This window comes from Poeciliopsis prolifica, unplaced genomic scaffold, assembly GCF_027474105.1.
Source record: "Poeciliopsis prolifica strain line A6 unplaced genomic scaffold, Auburn_PproV2 SCAFFOLD139, whole genome shotgun sequence".
NCBI classification, from domain to species: Eukaryota; Metazoa; Chordata; class Actinopteri; order Cyprinodontiformes; family Poeciliidae; genus Poeciliopsis; species Poeciliopsis prolifica.
This window is the reverse complement of record NW_026562514.1, coordinates 453,545-475,689: the sequence shown is the minus strand read 5'-3', so window position 1 is coordinate 475,689 and position 22,145 is coordinate 453,545. Positions and strand designations below refer to the sequence as shown.

The 22,145-nt window shown below is 42.1% G+C and overlaps 1 protein-coding gene across 1 annotated transcript; it reads left to right on the top strand.

Annotated features, from left to right (window-relative positions):
• The first annotated feature begins 1,328 nt into the window (after window positions 1-1,328).
• Window positions 1,329-20,377, top strand: LOC129355611 (obscurin-like). Its single transcript, XM_055025196.1, has 24 exons — window positions 1,329-1,388; window positions 2,457-2,492; window positions 3,044-3,338; window positions 3,747-3,988; window positions 4,616-4,915; window positions 5,265-5,501; window positions 5,856-6,155; window positions 6,515-6,787; window positions 7,147-7,437; window positions 7,926-8,201; window positions 8,523-8,825; window positions 9,143-9,406; window positions 10,964-11,263; window positions 11,628-11,903; window positions 12,269-12,613; window positions 12,920-13,195; window positions 13,958-14,260; window positions 14,629-14,892; window positions 17,208-17,450; window positions 17,533-17,646; window positions 18,350-18,400; window positions 18,485-18,547; window positions 18,642-18,701; window positions 19,109-20,377. The coding sequence occupies exons 1-24, from the start codon at window positions 1,352-1,354 to the stop codon at window positions 19,171-19,173; spliced, it is 5,214 nt and encodes a 1,737-aa protein (XP_054881171.1). The 5' UTR covers window positions 1,329-1,351; the 3' UTR covers window positions 19,174-20,377.
• Window positions 20,378-22,145: the final 1,768 nt, after the last annotated feature.

The following is a 22,145-nucleotide window of genomic DNA, read 5'->3' as shown; positions in this document are numbered from 1 at the left end:
GTGTTAGTTAGTGTTCAACCATCCAGCAAAGTAACCACAAGTGAGAGGAAGTCATTATGAACAATGTGTGGGTTTCACATTGACATCTTCAAATAAATATAATCTTTAACGCCGTCAGTTAATTTCTTGAACTATGGGTATTGCTCTTCTTCACTCTGTTGCTGTAATGTTTGTTTTTGCTGTTAATAAACTAACTTTCCACAACATGAAAGTGGTGTAAGTTGAATTTACTTAACTACACTGTGGGGTTGCTGTTGACACGTCTTTGTTTACGCAATTAAACTGCCGATACAGCAATTAAAATTAGCAAAATGCAGTGATTGCAACACTAATTTCAATCAGTTTAATACCAGCTGCACAATATTACTTTCTTTTTTTTTATTACATAAAGTTAAGTTCCATTTACATACTGAATTAATTGAACAAGTTATTTTTGAGTGCATTGTATCCAGAATGGCAGCAGACAATCATTCTCTTTCAGCAAAACATTCTTCCAGAGCCTTTTAAATGAAAAGACACATTTCTTGTTTGTTGGATCCAGTGATTCAGGAACTGGTTCGTCAGTTTGCTTGTAAACCCAAAGTCATATTTTCTTGTTCTAGGATTACATTGTGTGTGTGTCTGCAGTTTCTTCATGCACCACTTTGCAACAAATCAATTTCCCGTGTCTGGCAACATTTTGATGTCTGTTAACAATAATAATAATAATAATAATAACTGCACCTAGTGAAATGAGTCATCATTTGTGATAACATGAAAACAGCACTGAAATCAACTTTTGTCCCTCGTGACATCAGCATGGCTACAAAGTAACGCCACCCATCCACGTCTCTCTCCTCTCCTGACGTGTTTCCAGTTTTCCTTTTCATCAAAACCCGATTGAGAGAAAATCCAGACCACATTCAGAATTCACAATCTCAGAGAAATCCTTCATTTGTGTTTAATTTAAAGCTCCACACGGCGCGGCCATTTTCACGTTGCCTGCTTGGTCCACATAATGAGGCAAAGCGGAGCGACGTTTTAAGGAAACACCACAAACTGTCCCCGAATCCGTCCTCCTGTTTGTCTTTCAGACAGGAGGACAGACATTAGTAACACTGTCTCTTCACATCTGTCCTCCTGCCTGTCTAAAATGTAACTAAATGACTGTCAGGTTACTGTAAAGATTGCGTTAACCTGACTGGCAACCCTGCTGCCCGTAATTTACTGTAAATGTTACTATCTTTTTTCTTCTTTTTTTTTTTTTTTTTTGCTACAGTGTGCAGTGCAGTCTCAGCGTTTCTCTTGTGATAAAGGACTGTATATCTGCAGGACTCAGAGGAGCTGCAACGCTCTCTGTCTGGATTTAAAGATGGGCGGCACGTTGCTCTGTGTGCCGGGTGTAGTACGTGAGTAAAGCCACTTTATTTCTCCTTGAGTATCATGAGAAATACTTGTGAGATCATATTTGAAGCGTGAAGAAAGACGGTTTGGGCTTTAATCATTATTTATTTGAAGTCAGCTGTTGTTTAGCGTTAACTCTTGCAAGCAGTTTGACTGTTCAGACTTTTAGTCTTCGGAGTTATTTGGCATGTATAGAAAGTTGATTACTATTATTATTATTATTCAATGTTTAGTAGGACAGAATGGAAGTTGTTTTTTTAATCTATGAACAAAAACAAATTACCCAGTTTTCCCTCAGACATAAAAGCAAAAATACCTTCATATTTGTCCTTGACTTAGGTTTTTTTTTGCCCATTTATGAAAGTAGAAAAACCTAAACGTTGAGAAGTAACCAGCTTGTGGCTTCTGAAGTCTGATTCTACTGCTGTCGAGTGTGCATGAGTAAATAGGACCCACTGAGGACATTATGTCTGACGTTTTCATCAGAGGAGCTGTAATCTGAGTTTTCCTCTAGAACTTAACGTCTTCCAACCTGGTTCCTGCTTCCTCACCTCAAAAGACACAGCAAACCTGGACGGCAGAGCCGCCGTCATTGAAACATGGCTGCTCAGATATCGTCATAATCTGGGAGATAGTGTGGGAGATTGAGTATTGCAGATCTGTCATCTTTTTGAAGTTCTAACATGCTGTAAATATACTTAATGAAACGCGTACTGCGCAGAGGTCATAGAGGTCAAACAGGGCCTTTACACAGAAAGATCCTGCAATGTAATAAAATAGCTTGGTTTGTGTGTGCGTGCGTGTGTGTGTGCGTGTGTGTGTGCTTAAATGGCAGGAAATGATACTTTTACTCTTTCACATATTTCATGAATCAGTCTGTAGTCAGAACTCATTAAATGCTCTCTTTGAGCCACACTACTGGATTTTAATTCCATTTTAAAATACAAATATTAAATTTAAGCAGTAAATTGTTTTTAAAAAAAATTATTAGTAAATGTATGTATTCCTGCTGTGATTTTTTTTCTTTTTTTTTAATTGTTTGACATCTAACAGAGTTTCAATCTTTGCTTTAGTTCTCGGTGTACTCCTCTGCATTGGAAACCCGACAGGTAATGGTAACATTTTTTTTTAAATTTTCACTCGAACGTCTTCATTTCGTTTCGCCGCAACCGTTTCGGAGGTGGACTCGCTGGCTTGTTTCGGACAAAAGCCCCGACCTGAATTGCCTTGAGAAGGCAGTTCATGCTCAAAAAACAAACAAACAAACAAAAAAACCCTCCAAAAGTAGTTAGCAAATGAGCGACTAAAATTCCTCACACTCACAGAAGGTCATCGCAAACGGCTGACAGCAGCCGTTGCCCGACCAGATCGTAGGTTTAGGTGGAAATCGTCTTTTTTGCAATGGAACGTGTGTTTTTGAGGTTTACCCAAGTCCTCAGTAGAGCTGCCACCATTACTACAAACCCCCAAAACTGACTGATAACACTTTTTCCCCTTAGGAAGGTCTAGACTAATTCTAAGAAAGCTGAATCTTGTCTCTCTCTCTCTTTTTTTTGTTTTTTTTTTTTTGTTCATTTTGTAGAGGTTTTTGTCTTCTAAATACTCACAATGTCACTCAAGTCTAACAGTTGGGAAAAGCCTAAACTATTTCTCTGTCCAGCCAAATCAAGGCCTGTCCTGATTGTGTCTCCGTCGTGGCTGAGTCCTGGAGCCTCAGTGACGCTGAACTGTGAGGTTAAACCTTCATCAGAAGAATGGAGGTTCTACTGGTATCAAGCTGTTCCCGAAGTCTCCCAGAACAAATACAAATACGAGCCGGTGCCCGGCAGAGCCGACGGGACCGAAGAGGACTTCTGCAGAATCAAAGGCCAGACGCACACAGCAGCGTACGTGTGCAGAGCCGGGCGAGGAATCCCGGAGGTTTTCACTCCGTACAGTGAAATGAAGTTTGTCTGGTCAGGAGGTCAGTGTGTGTTCTTCTTCTTCATCGTTCCCTGGGTGAACTTTGATATCTGTGGTCATTTTTGTCACGGAGACAAATGTTTCGATGGAATGAGCTGTTTCATTTGTGTCAAAGGTAACAAAAATGAGCAAAAAGATGCAAAGTATGATTTATTTATAAAACAAAAGACAGATTGGAAGGGGTGGAGAAATTGGGAAGATATTCAGGCCGTGCAGGGGGAGGGGCAAAGGAGGCTTGAGCCCCGCCCTTTTTATGGGCCTGGATATTCCAATTACATCTGTGGAGTCAGTTTTACCAAACTTGACTTCTCAGCTTGACTTGCTCTCCGGTTTGACCTTCCAGGGTTAATTTGATGTCTTTCTCCCCGCTTCTGTCTTCGGCGGGCGTCTCTCCTGCTGAGCCCGATGAAAGCAAAGCACTACACGGTCGACGAGATCCAACTGACGTGTCGCGGCGCCTCTGCCGTCTGGAAAGTGAGGCGGTTCAGGCAGTACTACCCGTCCGACTTGTCGGACTGCTCCGTCTGGGGCAAAATGGCGGGACCCACGTGCACCTTCAGCAGCCGCTGGTACCAGAAAGCGGTGTACTGGTGCGAGTCTGGTTCCGGAGAGTTCAGCAACGCAGTCAACATCACCATACACCGTAGGTTCACGAACATTCATTCATTTTTTTTTTTACTTCATATTCACCGTGTCAAATTAACAAGGTTTTTAGTTGAAGACGTTCATCGTCCGTTTTTTTTTTTTTTTGGCAGCTAATGTGTTTATCTTTAAGCACATCTTGTCTTTTAAGCGCTCGTGCTGCTTTCCACACTCTTCAGATCAGGCTGAATTGGTGCCAAACCTTTGTGCAGGAAAATAAGTAAATAAACAAGTAATTTGTTTGTGCCACTGTCATTTTGAAGACTTTCAGGAAAAATTTCCAGAGGTCACGAAGGGTCAACCATCGCCCTCCGAACCCCCGCCAAAATCAGCAAACATTTTTCTTTGTGTTTCATTAGATATTGACAAAAAGTAAATGATCGACCGAATTAATTAATGATAAATTATATTAATGGAGGTTTAGAGGTCAAAAGGTCAACCAGCAAATGACCTTTAAACTTTTGTTAGCATCTTCAAAGCCAAGCAACAACAATTTCTGCTGCAGGGATCAGCCCAAACATTTTGTCAGGTCTTTCAAATGCATACAGTGTCACTTAGGCCTAACAAAAGATGTCTCATGTCTTTATGAAAAAAAAACATAAAAAGCAAAACTATTTCTGTCCAACAGCGCCCAGGGCGGTCCTGACTGTGTCCCCACCATGGCTGAGTCCCAAAGCCTCAACAACTCTGAGCTGCCAGGTGGAGCCTCCGTCGCCGTTGTGGAGGTTCTACTGGTACAGAGCTGTTCCCGACCAGTCGAAGTACAGCTACCGATACGACCCACTGCTCGGCACTCAGAAGGGCACCGCAAAGAACACGTACGTCACTCTGGGACAGAAGCACACGGCGGGATACGCCTGCAGAGCCGGAAGAGGAAACCCGGAGATCTTCACTGATTACAGTAAAATCACACTGAGCTGGTCCGGAGGTCAGTGCGACTCTAATGGGTGTGATTATTTCATTTACGAAAACAATTTGTTAATTTATGATAGAGGTAGACAGAAGAAACAAAAAGTATTTGGACTGAAAAACTACAAATTATAATAGATTAAAACAAAGGACTGGTTGGGTAGGATGTAGAAACGGTGAAGCTAATGGTGACTTGTTATAAGATAAATTTATCAAATGAAAGGGTTTATTAGATTAAATCCTCAGGGTTGACTATATATTGTTGCACCTGAGGGGAAAAAAAAAAGAATGACATGCCTGCCATCTCATTTCCTTTCTTGTGTTCCAGAGTCTCATCCGACAGCTTCCCTCATGGTGAGTCCTGCCAGGGGAGAAACTGTTCACGGGCGACGAGATCCAGCTGAAATGTAGCGGGACCCCCGGCCTCTGGAGAGTGAGGCGGTTCAGACAGTCGTCCTACAACTCGGACGTTTCCGACTGCTTCAGCTGGGGGACAATGTCCGGCTCCTCGTGCACCTTCCACAGTCGCTGGCAGCAAACCGCCGTGTACTGGTGCGAGTCTGGATCGGGACAGCTGAGCAACGCCATCAACATCACCGTGCACGGTAAAAAAAAAAACACACAAAAAAACACGTTATATGTGGGAGACCAACACAACGTGATGTACAACTGTGAAGTGGGAAGAAAGGGATGCATGATTCTAGGCGTTTTGAAAATTAAAATAGCATACTTTTGCTGGGTTTTGCTTCTACCAGCTTTGCAAAGCGAGTGACTGAAATTGATCTGGTTTGATTTCCATGCCGTCGACACTTTTAATGTTTCTCTTTGAAAAAAGTAATGACATCCATGTCTCAATTCTAGCCTTGTTTTATTTTTCTTCTATTATTATTTCTCTCAGTTCAGATGAAACAAACCGTGAAAGAAATTCTGAAACAAAGTCAACTATTTCTCTTCCCCAGCCGCGCCGAAGGCCGTGCTGACTGCGTCCACACAGTGGGTGCGTCCAGGAGCCCCGGTCACTCTAAGGTGTGAGGTCAAGCCTTCGTCACCAGGATGGACGTTCTACTGGTACAGAGCTGTTCCCGGACAGCCCGACACCTACAAATATCTGCCGCTGCCTGAGAGAACCCGTGAGACTCTGCGGTCCTCCTACGTCATCCGTGATCCGAAACACACGGCGGGATACGCATGCAGAGCCGCATGGGGAGTCCCAGAGTATTTAACCGATTACAGCGAGCCAAAGATGGTCTGGTCTGCAGGTCGGTGTGATTTTATTGAATGAACGTATCGATGACGTCATGTCTGTGTCTGGTTTTAACTGGAAATGCTGCTTGATGTACGGTTAAAAGTTGTGAAAAGAAACAATAAAAAACCCCAGCAAGATTTAAAAAACAAAAACAAAGTATTATTGGTTAAAACAAGACTTGACAAGAATTCTGAAGATATTAGAATCACCTGTCTAAAGAGAAAAAGATTCATCAAAGTAATTTTCATCTTCGTCAACTTTTTAAGATCGTCTTGCTGAAATCCTCCAAAATGACACAAAATGCAAACTGTGTCCCATTTTCAAGTTGGTTTCCTCTCGGTTTGTTTTGCCTCTTTGTTTCTTGTGCTCCAGAGACTTTTCCAGCAGTCGCTCTCACAGTGAGTCCTGCCAGAGACAACCTTTACACTGTCGATGAAGTCCAGCTGACGTGCACAGGAAGCACTGGCGACTGGCGAGTGAGGCGGTTCAGACCGTACTACCAGTCGGACGTAACGGACTGCTCCATCTGGGGGACCATGACAGCGTCCTCGTGTACGTTCAGCAGTCCCCAGTACCACAGAGGAGTGTACTGGTGTGAGTCTGCATCAGGAAAGTTCAGCAATGCAGTCAACATCACAATACTCGGTAAATTCACTTATATGTTGCTTTTTTTCCCCCCCCCTTCCTTTCAAATTTTATCCCATGTTGTCCAAGTCGATGGCTGATAGTTGCCTGCATTCACAGTTAAAGAATTTCATATCAGTGAGTTTGGTAACATTGCACAGCTTTTTAAAGGAGCGGCATTTATGTTTCGTTTCTAAGAAAGCCGAGTCTTTTTATATTAAAATGTTTCTGTTGCTTGTTTTTGTTTTAGATATTGTCTTCTAGATGTTACTCAAAAAAAAAAAAAAAAAAACACACACACACACAGAATATTACATGTCTTTACCGTGGGGCAGTGATTAAAAAGAAGAAAAAAACAACTAAACTATTCCTCTGTCCAGCTACACCGAAGCCCGTCCTGACTGTGTCGACATCGTGGCCGAGTCCTGGAGCCTCAGTAGTTCTGAGCTGCGAAGTCAAACCCGCATCTGCAGAATGGAGGTTCTACTGGAGCAAAGCCGTTCCCGACCTGCAGCAGAACAATTACAGATACCAGGTGCTGTCTGACGGCGTCAGCGGGACGCACGTCGTGCACGGAGAGACGCGCACGGCTGTGTACGCATGCAGGGCTGGAAGAGAAAAAGGACAGTATTTAACTGAATACAGTGAACCAAAGTTTGTCTGGTCCGCAGGTCAGTGTGCTTCTGTTCAATAAACTTAATTTAGGAAGCTGTAGCAAGAAACTTTGAGTCGAATAACTTACTCTGAATAAACCTGTGAGATACTCTGGCGTTTACGGTCCCAGAAAAGGAGATATCAACAGGATTATCGCAACAATTTTAACAGAAATCAAATAAATGCATCAAAACTGTTTCTATTGTCGATGTAGTGTGGGAGGGACAAAGTCAGTGCATGAGTGCAATTTAGTAGATAATTTCTTACATTCTTGAGAGGGTCCAAATAAAAGGACTTTTTTTTATGTGAACAAAATATCAAAATCTGCTTCACTTTTACCCGAGAACAATAAGGAACAGTTTATGAAAAGAAAGAGCAATTCAGTTACTTTCACTTATCCCAGTTTCTGAAAACGAAACCCCTTCAAACTGTCGTAAAATGGCGAGGACGCATCATTTGTCACCCGACCTCCTCTTGATTTCTTTTGGTCTTTCCTGTATTCCAGATCCTCACCCAGCAGCGTCTCTCATAGTGAGTCCTGACAGAGACAAGCTTTACATCGTTGACGACATCAAGCTGGAATGTACAGGAAGCTCTGCTAACTGGAGAGTGAGGCGGTTTAAACAATCATACTACAAGGCGGATTTATCGGACTGCTCCAGCTGGGGAACGATGGCCGGACCCTCGTGCACCTTTACCAATCCCCTGTACCCTAGAGCAGTGTACTGGTGTGAGTCCGGATCAGGAGAGTTCAGCAATGCGGTCAACATCACTGTAGAACGTATGTTTATTGATAAGTTTTGTTTGCTACTCTGTTGTTCGTTTATAATATTCATCTTTCGTCCTGAGTTCTGTTTAAAGTTGGAGAAGTTCCTCGCAGTCATTTTGAGAATATTGCGCAACTTTTAATGCCTCTATTTTAAATAGGTGGTTCCTATGTTTCAGTTTGAAGAAATTTGAGTCGTCTCTTTTCAAGCTACTTATTTTATTTGGTTTTAATTAATTTATTTTTTGTACAATTTTGAGATGCTGGTAATATTACTCAGATCTAACAGAATTTAGATCCTGACTGTGCAAAAGCAAAATGATTTCCTTTCTGCAGCTGCACCGAGGCCCCGGCTGACCGCGTCTCCATCATGGCTGAGTTCCGGAGGCCCGGTGTCTCTAATCTGTGAGGTTAAACCTTCCTCTGCGGGATGGAAGTACTACTGGTACAAAGCTGTTCCTCTTCTATCAAAGAAGAGCTACAAATATGTTCCACTGCATGACGTTACTGTAGGGACTGTAAAGAACGTCCACATCGTCCATGGACTGATGCACACAGCAGGATACGCATGCAGAAGTGGAAAAGGAAAGCCAGAGCTTTTCACAGAGTACAGCGAACCAAAGATTGTCTGGTCTGCAGGTCAGTGTGATTTTATTGAACAAACTTCTTTATTATTGTCTTTGCCAACCAAATGTCTGTGATTGGAGAGAAAAGAAACCCAAAAACATGGGGACGGGAAAAGTTAAGGTATAATTGATGGAATCAAAAGAGTGATTTGAAATGGTTAGGATAATATGATTTCTTGTTTTGAGATGGATTCATCAAAATAAAGCACTGTATTGTCGGGTTTGAGAATACAGTGGTGCGACTCTTAATTTTCCCCAAAAAATAAAAATCAGAACATTTTGCTCAAACTTTCTCTTGGCTTCTTTTTCGTCTCTGTTTTTGATCTCCAGCTTCCAACCCAGAAGCGTCTCTCACCGTGAGTCCCAAGAGAACGAAACTTTTCGCCAATGAGAAAATCCAGCTGAGCTGCACGGGAAGCTCGGCCGCCTGGAGAGTGAACAGGTTTAGACAGTCGGACTCGTCCAACTGCACCGTCTGGGGGAAGATGACCGGATCCTCGTGCACCTTCACAAATCCTGAGAGCGACGAAGCAGTGTACTGGTGTGAGTCCGGATCGGGAAAGTTCAGCAATGCGGTCAACATCACTTTGAAACGTAGGTTTCCCTGCATGTTTTTATGTCCTGATGGCTGTCGGCGAGTCAGAAACGCAGCGTCAGAGTCGAAGCAAGGCTTCATTCGGATAAAAGCGCGTCCACTGATTTCTTCAACAGCCTACGAGATCGTTCACACGTTCACAGATGCTAATTGATCAATTGCATACACTTCACAGTACACTGGCAACATTTTTACTTGAGAAACTGAAGCACAAATGCTCCATAAAGAAGCTGCTGAAACAATAGCGACAAAATAATAGATTGATAGATTACATTCCTAACCAATGCTGCTTACTAAAAGACATCACATTTGTGCAGTTCATGGCGTTACCTTTCATTTTCTCAAACAAAATACTAATAAATGATTAGAGGATGTCAATATTATCATGTGTGAATCAGACAGAGGATTCATTCATAAGGAGAGCAGGTGTTACAAGAACATTTGACAGTATGCTAAACGTCAAATTAGTACAAGGGACTTGCACTAATGACTCAAAAAATCTGTGTACAACCTCTTTTGTTTTTAGTCTTAACAGTGGTTAACTTCCTGTTTCAGTTTTGATTGCTCCTTTTATCTTGAAAGGAAACATTTCTGTTGTAACTGTGTGTGTAAATGCAACATATTGGCAATCAAAACAAAAAAACAAAATACAAAACAGAATATAAGTGTAACAGAGTTGACGAAATGTATCTTGTGATTAGTTACATCATAAGCAGGGAGAGCTCATTATGTAACGACCTTTGTTAAACATTGTGTGACTTAAACTGTGCATTTTATTTCAGTTACATGCTAACATTAATGTTATTTTGAATTGTAAACAATTTATGGGTTTATTTCTAGTAAACCTAAAAAAAATTCATCAGTAAGGTGCCATCCTTTATTTGAGGAAAGGGCGCCAGTGGGGACTTTCCAAGGCGTTTGCAGGCACATTGCAGGTTCTGTTCCTTCCTGTCCCGACTAGAAATTATTTTTCCGCCATGACTTTGGCGCCCTCTCTCTGTGGTGCATCAACCTGGGGTTTTTCTCCAAAGCAGGGCAGCAAATTGACCCGGCATTAAGCTCTGAGATTCATGTTATAATAATGAGTTTTAAGTCTAAACCTTTTGAGCAAGGGTCAGTTTTGATTTTGAAGGATGAACTGATGCCTCAATGTGAAGCCTGACTTGATCTCCTGCCGTGGTTTTCGGAGTCCTGCATTTGTGAAACAGTCGTCTAGTTTTGCGTAAATCCGATCTGGGATCTTTTCGAATGGAGTTTGCATGTTCTCCCTGCACACACACCGTTTCTCTCCAGATACTCTGGCTTCCTGCGACGATCCAAAAACATGACTGTCAGGTTGATCGGTTTTTCTAAAACTGATTAAAAGCGTGAACGATTGCTGGTCCCGTTTGTCTCTGTGACGCCCAGCGATGGACTGGAGACGCCTCTCGCCTCATGACCTCTGCAGATGAGATTTCTGTTAATTGTCTTTTAAATGCTAGTGTTGTAGCTCGGATTTCGCAGAGGATGTAACATGTCTGTACTGTTAAACAAACTAAACTATTTCTTTTCTCCAGCTGCACCAAGGCCCCTGCTGACCGTGTCTCCATCTTGGCCGAGACATGGCGCCTCAATAGCTCTGAGCTGTAAGGTTGAATCTTCATCAGCAGGATGGAGGTTCTACTGGTATAAAGCTGTTCCAAATCGATCTAAAGGCTACACATATAATCTGCTGCCCGGTAGCAATAAGGGGACTGTGCAGGACTCCATTGTCGTTCGTGGTCAGAAACACACAGCGGGATACGCATGCAGAGCTGGAATCGGGAGCCCAGAGATCTTCACCAATTACAGTGAGCCGAAGATGGTCTGGTTAGCAGGTCAGTGTGTTTGAAAGAACTGCTTTATCTGCGATCATTTCTATCACTAGAGCAAATGCTAATTTCATCCGAAAAATGCCGTTTGATGTATGCTGGAAGTCTAGAAACGGAGGAAAGAAAACATGGGGATTGAAAAACTAAACAAAGTATGACTGACAAAACCAAAGAATGGATGGTGGAGAAATTGAGATATTAGGATTACTTTTCTAAATATAGATTTATCAAGCTAATTAATTTGCTTGTCAATACTTTTAGGATTGAGAATACAGAGTTGAACTTGTTGAAATCTGCAGAGTCACCTGCAGGAGGAGAAACCCTCGGAAATGATATTAAATAATCATTCTCGGTTGACTTTCTGTTGCAGATTCTCACCCAGCAGCGTCTCTCACAGTGAGTCCCGCCAGAAAAAAACTATACATTGTTGACGACATCAAGCTGGAATGTAAAGGGCGCTCTGCTGACTGGAGAGTGAGGCGGTTTAGCTATTTATACGGCCAGTCAGACTCATCCGACTGCTCCAGCTGGGGAGCAATGACTGGATCCTCCTGCACCTTCAGCAGTTCGAAGTACCATGAATCAGTGTACTGGTGTGAGTCTGGATCAGGAAAGTTCAGCAATGCAGTCAACATCACTTTAAATTGTAGGTTCATTTACATATTTTTTCCCTCTCCTACTTTAAAGATTTGTGGTCCATGTCGGTTTATGATATTTACCTTTTGCCTGAGTTCTGCTCACAGTTTGAGCTCAAAGCAACTGCATGGATAACATCGCACAACTTGTAATGCCATTATTTTAAAGCAGTGGCATCCATGTTTTATTTCACTTCTATGAATCTAAGAGTTCTTAGTTGCTAAGACTCTTGCAATCTGGGTTTTAGAAACTCTTTAAAAAAAACATGTTTTTACATATATAAAATTGTGGATGCTGTCTTTGAATAGTAGCCATGTTACTAACAGACGATGTCACATGTTTTCACATAGTCGCATGAACTATTTCTCTGTTCAGATTCGCCAACGCCCACACTGTCTGTGTCTCCATGGTGGCTCAGTCCTGGAGCCTCTGTGACTCTAAAATGTGAGGTAAAACCTTCTTCTGCAAAATGGAGGTTCTACTGGTATAGAGCTGTCCCCGATCCATCACAGAAAAACTACACACACGATCCACTGTCCAACGTTACCATGGGGACGGTAGAGGACGTCTACATCGTCTATGGACAGAGACACACAACAGGGTTTTCATGTAGAGCGGAAAACCAAACGAAGAGTATTTCACTGCTTACAGTGAGCCGAGGTTTGTCTGGTCTGCAGGTCAGTGTGATTCCACTTTATGAATTGGTTTATCGCTCGCTTTGTTAATGTAACGAAACAAATGCCGGTCCTCATTTTGAGTGAAATTGTTTCATTTTATGGTAGAGAAATGAAAAACAGACACACGATAACTAAAAACGTCAAAGTAGAAACGATGTAAACAAAAGTGATTTGACAGGGTGAAGAAAGAGTGACGATAATTCACTTGCTTTAAAATGGATTTGTCAAGCTAATTACTTAGCTACATTTTTTTGAAAAGTCTCAGGATTTCAAAAACAGTTTAAAGGCAGAATGTGAATCATTTTCATTAAACCTCCTCTTGATTTTTTTGGTCTTTCCTGTATTCCAGATCCTCACCCAGCAGCGTCTCTCACAGTGAGTCCTGACAGAGACAAGCTTTACATCGTTGACGACATCAAGCTGAAATGTACAGGAAGCTCTGCTGACTGGAGAGTGAGACGAGTTCGACAATCATACGACCAGTCAGACGTATCGGACTGCTCCGGCTGGGGAACGATGGCCGGATCCTTGTGTACGTTCAGCAATCTCCAGTACAATGTAGCTTTGTACTGGTGCGAGTCTGGATCAGGAGAGTTCAGCAACGCGGTCAACATCACCATGCACCGTGGGTTTCTTTACATTTCCCTTTCTTCTGATTTTCGATGTCTATATTATTGCTTTCCATGCTATTTATTACAGGTTTAGTTTTGTTCCGAGTTATTTTTCAAGTTTGTCAGAAGTGGAGGGTTGTTAGTGAAGGAAGTGTCTCCTTTTGTGTCGACGTGTCGAAACATGTGTTAAACAAGCCAGGAGAATTATTAGAGGTGGGGTCAGATCCAAAGTATTGATAACAATGGTCAACAATCAAAAGATTTTGTGGGGTTTTCAACTCAATGGTTTTTCAATTTTGATGAGCTGTATCCAAAATCCACATTGATTTTGTTCAATCAGAAATCAGGTCAACTCTTTGAACTAAGCTACATATCAGTTTGGGATAAAAAAAAAAAAGTACTTGTTCCACTGGCAGATTATTTCACTTAGAACAAGACATCTTTCCTATGTTATGAATAAATTTATCTGCCAATGGAACAAGTACTTTTCCATCAATATTAAGAAATTATTTACCAAAGATCAGTTCCTATATCTCACTGAAAAGTTACTTTTAAGTTAGTTTGCTTCACTACAAGATATTTACACTTGAAACTAGACCAAAAATACTTGGTAAGATTTTGTGATTTTGCAGTGAGAAAGGTTTCTTTTTAAAAGTCCTTTGAGTTGACCTGATATGTTGTTGTCTTTTAAATGCTAGTAAATATCAAACAGAAGATGTTCCATCTCTTTCCATGTGCGAGGGGAGAAAAAAAACTAAACTATTTCTCCTGTCCAGTTGTGCAAACGCCCCGACTGACCGTGTCTCCGTCGTGGCTGAGTCCCGGCGCCGCGGTGACTCTGCGCTGCGAGGGGGAGCCTCAGGCTGCAGAGAGGAGGTTCTTCTGGTATAAAGCTGTTCCTGATCTGTCGCAGATTAAATTCAGATACGATTTGCTGCCTGACAGCGTCGACGGGACAGTAGAGAACTCCTTCGTCGTTCACAAACAGAAACACACAGCAGGATACGCGTGTATAGCCGGATGGGAAAACGTAGAGTATTCCACTAATTACAGTGAACCACAGTTTGTCTGGTCAGCTGGTCAGTATGTTTCTGTTGAATAAACACATTTACAATTACCTCTGTCAAATTAAGGCCTGCGATCATTTCTGTCTGTAAAGCACAGTCATTTTAATTGAACTGTTTAAATGATACTAAAGGTAAAAAAAATAAAGCATAATTCATGATGGCAAAAGATTAAAACAGAGAAACTTGTAGAATTACTTGTTTAAAGATAGATTTCAAACGAATCATTTATTATCTTCTCGGGATTGAATAGGCTATACATTGCTGCACCTGTTAGACTTCGTAAAGTCATCTACACAATCCTTCAGAATATCATAGAACACAGAACATGTGTGATTTTCATTTTGATTTTCTCTCGGTTTATTTTGTCTCTTGTATTTCAGACGCTCACCCAGCAGCGTCTCTCACAGTCAGTCCAGTAAGAGAAAAAATTTTCACTTTCGACGAAGTCCATCTGCAATGCACAGGAAGCGCCGCTAACTGGAGAGTGAAGAGGACGGCGGAATCGTCCGCCTCGGACTGCTCCGTCTGGGGGGTAATGACCGGATCCCTGTGCACCTTCAGGAGCCGCTGGTTCCACAAAGCGGTGTACTGGTGTGAGTCTGGATCCGGAGAGTTCAGCAACGCAGTGAACATCACCATACACCGTAGGTTAATTTATGGTTTTCATCATCTGACTTACACTTTTTTGGGTTTTTTGCACCATGTTGTTGATGTCAGTTCATCAGTTTTCAGCTTTGAGCTTAATGTCGAAGAACAAAGGAATCGACTTGACAACATCGCACAGTCGTTGGTTTGTTGCACAGCTCGGCTGTACGATCGCCGTCACACTGCCACTTAAATTTCACATTTATTTACAATGAAAAACAAACCAAATCTAAACTGTTTGTGTCCAGTTGCACCGATGCTTCGCCTGACTGCGTCTCCGTCATGGCTGAGTCACGGAGCCTCAGTGAACCTGAGCTGTGAGGTCGATCCTCCGTCTGAAGAGTGGAGGTTCTACTGGTACGAAGCTGTTCCCGATATATCAAGAAATGACTACAGATACGAGCTGCTGCCCGATCAAGTCAATGGGACGAGCCAGGACTCCCTCATCGTTCATGGACAGAGACACACAGCGGGATATGCATGCAGGGTGGGATATGGAAACCCAGAGTTTCTCTCTCGATACAGTGAACCAAAGTTCGTCTGTTCTTCAGGTCAGAGCGGTCCTCTTCTTGCAATTAACGTGTTTTTGTGATTTAGCAACCTGACCTCCCTTTATGCAGTTTTTACCGCACAGAGGTTGGTCAAAGTAAAAACATACAGATAAGACTTTATCGCTGGAAAAGAATAGAAAGTATTTGTAAAGGGTATAAAAAGAGGGGTGGATGATTTGTAGTGATTTATTTTTTCATCCATGACCAACTATCAACACTTGTTTAAAGGTTTAGTTCAGAAAATGTTTTATTTTTCTTCACTTAGACTCCATGAAAGGTTTTAATTTGAAGCCAGAAATTCTGTTCCTGAATTGAGGACCTGTTTCTTCCCCTTTCCTTTCTACTTCACTGATTTCACTGATTCCTCTGATCACGTTGTTTTTCAGATCCTCATCCAGCAGCGTCTCTCTCAGTGAGTCCTGACAGAGCGCAACACTTCACCTCTGAGCCGGTGACACTGAGCTGTGGAGGAAACGCTGCCGAGTGGAGAGTGAAGGTGACGAGAGAGTTAAGCTTCTCGTCGTACACCGACTCGTGCTCCACCTGGGGGGCGATGAATGAATCCGTGTGTAACTTCAGCAGTCCACAGTCCTATGAAGCAGCGTTCTGGTGCGAGTCTGAATCAGGAGAGCTCAGCAACGCAGTCAACATCACAGTGCAAGGTACAGCCTGTGTGTGGTTTTTCATTCGGTTCAGCAGCTTCATCATCTCTGCAAGCCCTACAAGAGTGAAAAGAAAAAGTGTAAAATGTCTTAATCATATTTAATTTGATCTATAATCAAATTTTTATTCCGCTAATAAGTTGCCTATTAGTCTCATCAGGATTTCACTTTAATTTCCTACTTTAAAAAGTGCCTTAAACGCATCAGGCGAGCAGCTCCTCCTCAGGACCTGCTGTACAAATTCAGCTCCCCTTTTGTCAAAAATGCAATGCGACTGGCCAAATCTTTGTCGACTTAGATAACAAACATTTTCTTCTTCTGTGGTGTAGAGAATTAATGTAAATTAGCTTGTCTGAAAAGCGTTTCCACTTTTTCATGCAACCTTTTTGGTGTTAGATTTAGTTTCAGGGTGTAGAGATCACAACACAAATTGTTCCCAAACTTTGAAATCACCTTAGATTGGCCGTCATAACCAGCGTTTTCATGTGCACTGTAGAAATTGACCTTTACAAAATGCAATAGTATCAAAAAGTAGTCATTGTTTAGACACTTTTATCCTTTTGAATGGATAATTGATTTCGTCTGATTCCACAACAAAACATGCTAATGGCTAGTAAAAAAAGATCTCTTCACAAAAGGTAGAAATATGCAAAATAATAATTGATTGCATGAATATTAACTCTATCAAGTCAGCATTAGTTAGATGTACACATGGTCTCAATCTGGACAGTTTTCCTCCATTCAAAATTCAAACATCGGCTTTCACTTTCACAAGAGTTGTTTTTTTTAAAGAACAAATTTTTTGTCAACAAAGTACATTTTGTTACATCTTGATTAAACTAACAGGCTCCACATATTTATCTTTGGATTATAATTCATCGTCATGAAGACTTCCCAGCTGTCAACGCGTCAATAACACGTCTGGATTTTAATCCAGGTATTCTGTTGACGCCAAATGTTGCTGTGTCGTTGAACATTGTGAAAAGTTGGTGTATGTTTGTCAAAAAATATATGTGTTGAGTTTGTCGTTGATAACCTGCTCTAAATGTCTCCAGCAGCTGATTCCTGGCTGGAGTTTAACATCTTCTGACTGGCTTACAGATGGAGATCTGCTCCTGGTGAGCCCCGTCCATCCTGTGACTGAAGGAGCTCCTGTCACCCTGAGCTGCGTGACGAGAGAACAAGACAAACTCTCCGACGTGATTTTCTATCACAACGACAAGCTGAGACAAAACGACGACCGTGGGGAGCTGACGATCTCCACAGTGTCTCGGTTAGATGACGGTTTCTACAAGTGTGAACATTTAGGAAATGTCTCTCCACAGAGCTGGGTGGCTATTCAAGGTTCAAGCACTGCCTGTGATTTAGCAATTGATGTTTTATTTATTTTAAGATAAATTCTTAATACTTTTGTTTTGTTTTGCAGCCGTTTTGAAACAGAGCAGCTCTTCATTTTCTGTAATGTCGGCCGTCGGGCCGATTTGTGGAATCATCCTCGTTGTTCTCCTGCTGCTTCTGATTCGCTTCATAAGGCTCAAAGGTCAGACTTTCATTTTCTTATGAAGTGCCAATGGTTGATGTTTGATAAGTCACACTCACTTGCCAGCAATCTCATGGTAGAGATAAACAGAAGAGAAACACTTTGAACATGTGATCATTTTACTTTAAATAGAAGTAATCTAAGGTTGTATTCACACCAGGAAAGTCTTTTGATCCAGACCAAAAGAGGACTTTATTTATTTTATTTTTTCGTTAGGTATGCTTTGCATTCGAATTGGACTTTTTAGCAAGCCGACTGTAATTTGTAAACAAAGTCATTTGACAATCGAGGGTCCGGATCAAGGCCGGTCTGCGTTCACACCCGAAGTGAACCGTGTCAGAATTCACTTGGACGCACAAAATGTGGATGAAATGCCAGGACCAATGCGGGAAACGAACTCTGGTTCATTAAAAACCCGACTGAATGTGTCGGGTGTGAATACCCCCTCATTAGAATATTATGGAATTAGTAAAGTCAACTTTGAAACACTTGCTGATATTTTTGTTCATAAATTGTGTTTTGCTTTTTGAAATAGCTACAAAATGAAAGAGACAACTTTTTGTCACTTGTAGTTAACCTACAAATATTTGTATTTATCAGTTTTCAACTGATAAATTCTGCTCTATTAGAAGCCAAAGTTAAATAAAATTAATATGTCATGATACAACTGTGAAAGGAAATCATTTGTGTTGTATTTTATTAGGCACTTCCTACTTCTATGACTTAGTGAGACCCACTAAAGAACCTCCAAACGGTAAAGTTTACCTGCCGAAACTCTGAGCTATCCAAGAAAAGAATGACATCAAGATGACTGAAATGATGTGTTAATTTGTTACAGATCCAAAGAAAGGTCAAAGCATGTCCTACTCTCTCCTTAACTTTAAAAACACTGGAAACTTGAGTGAGTTCCTCCAACGTTGTCGGGTTAAATAAATGTCCTGAAAGTTTCATTTTCAAAGAGCCTAACTTTTTTTGTGTTTTTTTCCTTTTGTCAGGGCCCTATCTGGAACCAGATGACATCCCCGTCAATACTGACCTGAGAGTAGGAGCTGCAGGTACAGTCAGCAGAAACAGAAATCGTTGCACGTCATTTGGTTAGAAATTGTCAGAACTTATTCATATTCCAGGTTTTCAATAGTTGTGGATGGAGACTACAGGTTCAGTCACTCAGAGTCGACATCTTTCATTTACTTGGCCCTATTTTGAGCTTTAATATGCTTCTGTTTGCTTATCAGTTTTAACCAATCAGAATCCCACATGGCTTTATGGACTAAAAACATCCAGAACATGTGACAAACCCAAGCTCTTGTTGATGGAGTGTTTATGTTTGCGTTGGCATTTTAAATTGAATATTTGCTGAGTATTTCAGGCTCAAATACAGTATTATCTCCATGGTTAAGATCTGTTTCACGTTTGTCCTAGTCCATGTACTGCCTCACCTGATTCCTCTCTGCATTTACAGGAAGGTGCAGTCCAGCAGCAGACACAGCCGTTTACTCTGAAGTGAAACCGACCTACGGATATTGATGACGCTGTTTGGACTGAATGTTAGAGCGGTCTGTTCCAAAAGACAGCTTTAGATATACATGAGTGAGTTACGATCCAGATATCAAAATATTTAATTCAAGATTGGTTCGAGAAAGCAATTGCCATATTCCAATGTGGAAACAAATGCCTTTCAGCCATGGAGAAGATAACCAAGACAAAAATACAGGGTCAGGTAAAACGTATCTTATTTCAAGATGAAATCAGAAATAGGTGCATTTATCCTATAAAATGCATCAAATTCTAAAACACTAAACCTGACATCATTGAGGTTGAGGTTTACATTCTGGCTGTATAGTTTTAAGTGAACACAAGGCAACAAAAACAAGTGTATGTCACAACCAGGGGCCAGTGGGGGCTTCTGATATGGGTGACATGGGCAACCGCCCAGGGTGGCATCTTCTAAGAGGCAGCATGGGCCCCTGCGGTGCCCCCCGCTTTCACAATCGAGGGATCTGAATAAAGCACCATCACCCCCAACTTGATAGACTGGTGATATCGCTCGTTTGTTTACGTGACTGCATAGTGAAAGGGTGAGGGGTTACTGTGGTCACACGACATTTTTCTGACTAAATCAGAAACATGATAAAAGAGGAAGTCCCAGATGGTTGTGAATTTAGGCCTGTATGACATAAAAAGAGCAGTAACAGTGGGACTTTAGCAATGACTTTGAAGAACGTCGTCATTCTGATGCTTGGAGTCATGACATGTGGAAGAAATATTTACTGACTGGAGCGACAAGCAGCTGCAGCTCAAGTAATGATGACGGGTTTGTTACACAAGCGTTTGGTTTTCATAACCACCAGCTGATGTGTCACAAGTTCGTGGATTTCTGAACTTCCTGCTGAGTAGTGTCGAGCGGCGGCCTCAGTCCGTGTTGCCATGTTTGCTTTTTAATCATGGACGACTGAGCCGTCGCCGTGTCGACCTTCTGCTTAATTAAAAGGACAAAGATTGATACGATGAATGTTTCTTAATGCAGATTTTAAAACCAATCTATTATTTTTTTCTTGTTGAGCTATGTTGTGTCATTAGATGTTAAATGGAAGACAGTCTGGTTGTCAGAGGTATTGAGATGATTATTGAAGGCCAAAAGGTTAACGGTTTAGTTATATCTATATGTCTAATAATTCTTTGATGTTTCTTGGATCTGACTTGCTAATCAAATTATGTTATGTGAAAATATATTTTTAATATATCTGTAATAAAAATGTTTTGTGGTGATTTTCATATCTGCAATAAAAATGTTAATCTGTGAAAAGCATGAGTGTGAAATAACTACAAGTTGAGCTCGACCTTGCTGTGAGAGCAGTCAGATAAGGAAGCAGGCAAAGCGGCTTCAGGTCAGCTGCAGGAGACAGAGAAGCAAACTGTAACTGTAAACTCGGCAATGTGAGGAGTTCGGAGAAGCCATGGAAAAGGACTTCCGCAAAGCTTCAAGGTGATTCTGGTCCAGCATCTCAGGAGGGGAAAGCAGTGCAGCACCAACACTGGTTATAGTGAGGATGGTGTCCTGCTGACCTCAACTCGGGACGTTGTGGGCCGGTGGGCAGAATACTTCAAAGACCTCTTCAATCCCACCGACGTGCCTTCCATTGAGGAAGCTGAGCTTTGGGACTCTGGGTTGGGCTCTCCAATCTCTAGGGACGAGGTCGCCGAGGTAGTTAAAAAGCTCCTTGGTGGCAGGGCCCTAAGAGGGGGTACTTGGGTGGATGGGTGGATGGGGTAGAAGCTGCTGATGGGTACCGGCGGGGAACCGGAAATGTGCTCCAATTATAGAGAGGTCACACTCTTAAGCCTCCCTGGCAAAGTCTATTTGGGGGTCCTGGAGAGGAGGGTCCATCGGAAAGTCGAACCTCGGATTCAGGAAGAGCAGTGTGGTTTACATCCTGGTCGTGGAACACTGAACCAGCTCTACACCCTCACCAGAGTCCTGGAAGGTGCATGGGAGTTAGCTCAACCGGTTTAAATTTGTTTTGTGAACTTGGAGAAGCCGTTTGACCGTGTCCCTCAGGGAGCCCTGTTGGGGGTTCTCTAGGGGCACCGGGCCCTTTGATACAGGCTGTCAGGTCCCTGAGTGACCAGTGTTAGAGTCTGGTCTGCATTGCCGGCAGTAAGTCGGGCTCGTTTCCGGTGGGATTTGGACTCCCCCAGCGCTGCCCTTTGTCACTGATTCTGTTCATTACTTTCATGGACAGAATTTCTAGGCGCAGTTGAGGTGCTGAGGGGATCGCATCTCTGCTTTTTACGGATGATCTGGTCCTGTTGGCACAACGTGATCTGCAGCTCTTGCTGGAATCAGCCAGGATGAGGATCAGTGCCTCCAAATCCAAGGCCATGGTCTTGAGACGGAAAAGGGTAGAAGTGCCTTTTGAAGATGATTCTGTTGAACCACAATTCACCAGTAATGGGGGAGGAAGTGCAATAATTTACTATAAACCCAGCAACTACTACTACGTATGCGAGAACAGGCTTGCACATACTGAATTTTTTTCACTTGAACTGATGTGAGAGATGCTGGCTGACATGAAAAAAGAAGTGCAATCTGACATCATGTTCACACTGAGAGCTTAGTTTATGTCCACTTCTTAGAATCAAGAATGAGCTTAATTTACAGAAGCAGCACACAGAGGTGTCAAAACGAAGAGACGTCTGTGTTCTGCTGATAAACCCTCTTGCAGAAGCAGGAAGCATTAAGCAGGCCTAATGATGGTGTCTTTGCAATGCCGCTTTCCACAAGTTATCAAGACAAAGTAGTGATGGCAAAAAAATGATTTATTTTACAGTATTTGGTGTAACTTGAAGTCCACAAGTTTTATCACATGGCTGGTCTGGATTTAAAGGCACTCAGTATTTCAGCTGTTTTGCAGTTTTCTGGACGTTTGTTCCAGATTTGTGGTGCAGAGAACCTTAAAGCTGCTTCTCCCTGTTTGGTTCTGGTTCTGGGGATGCAG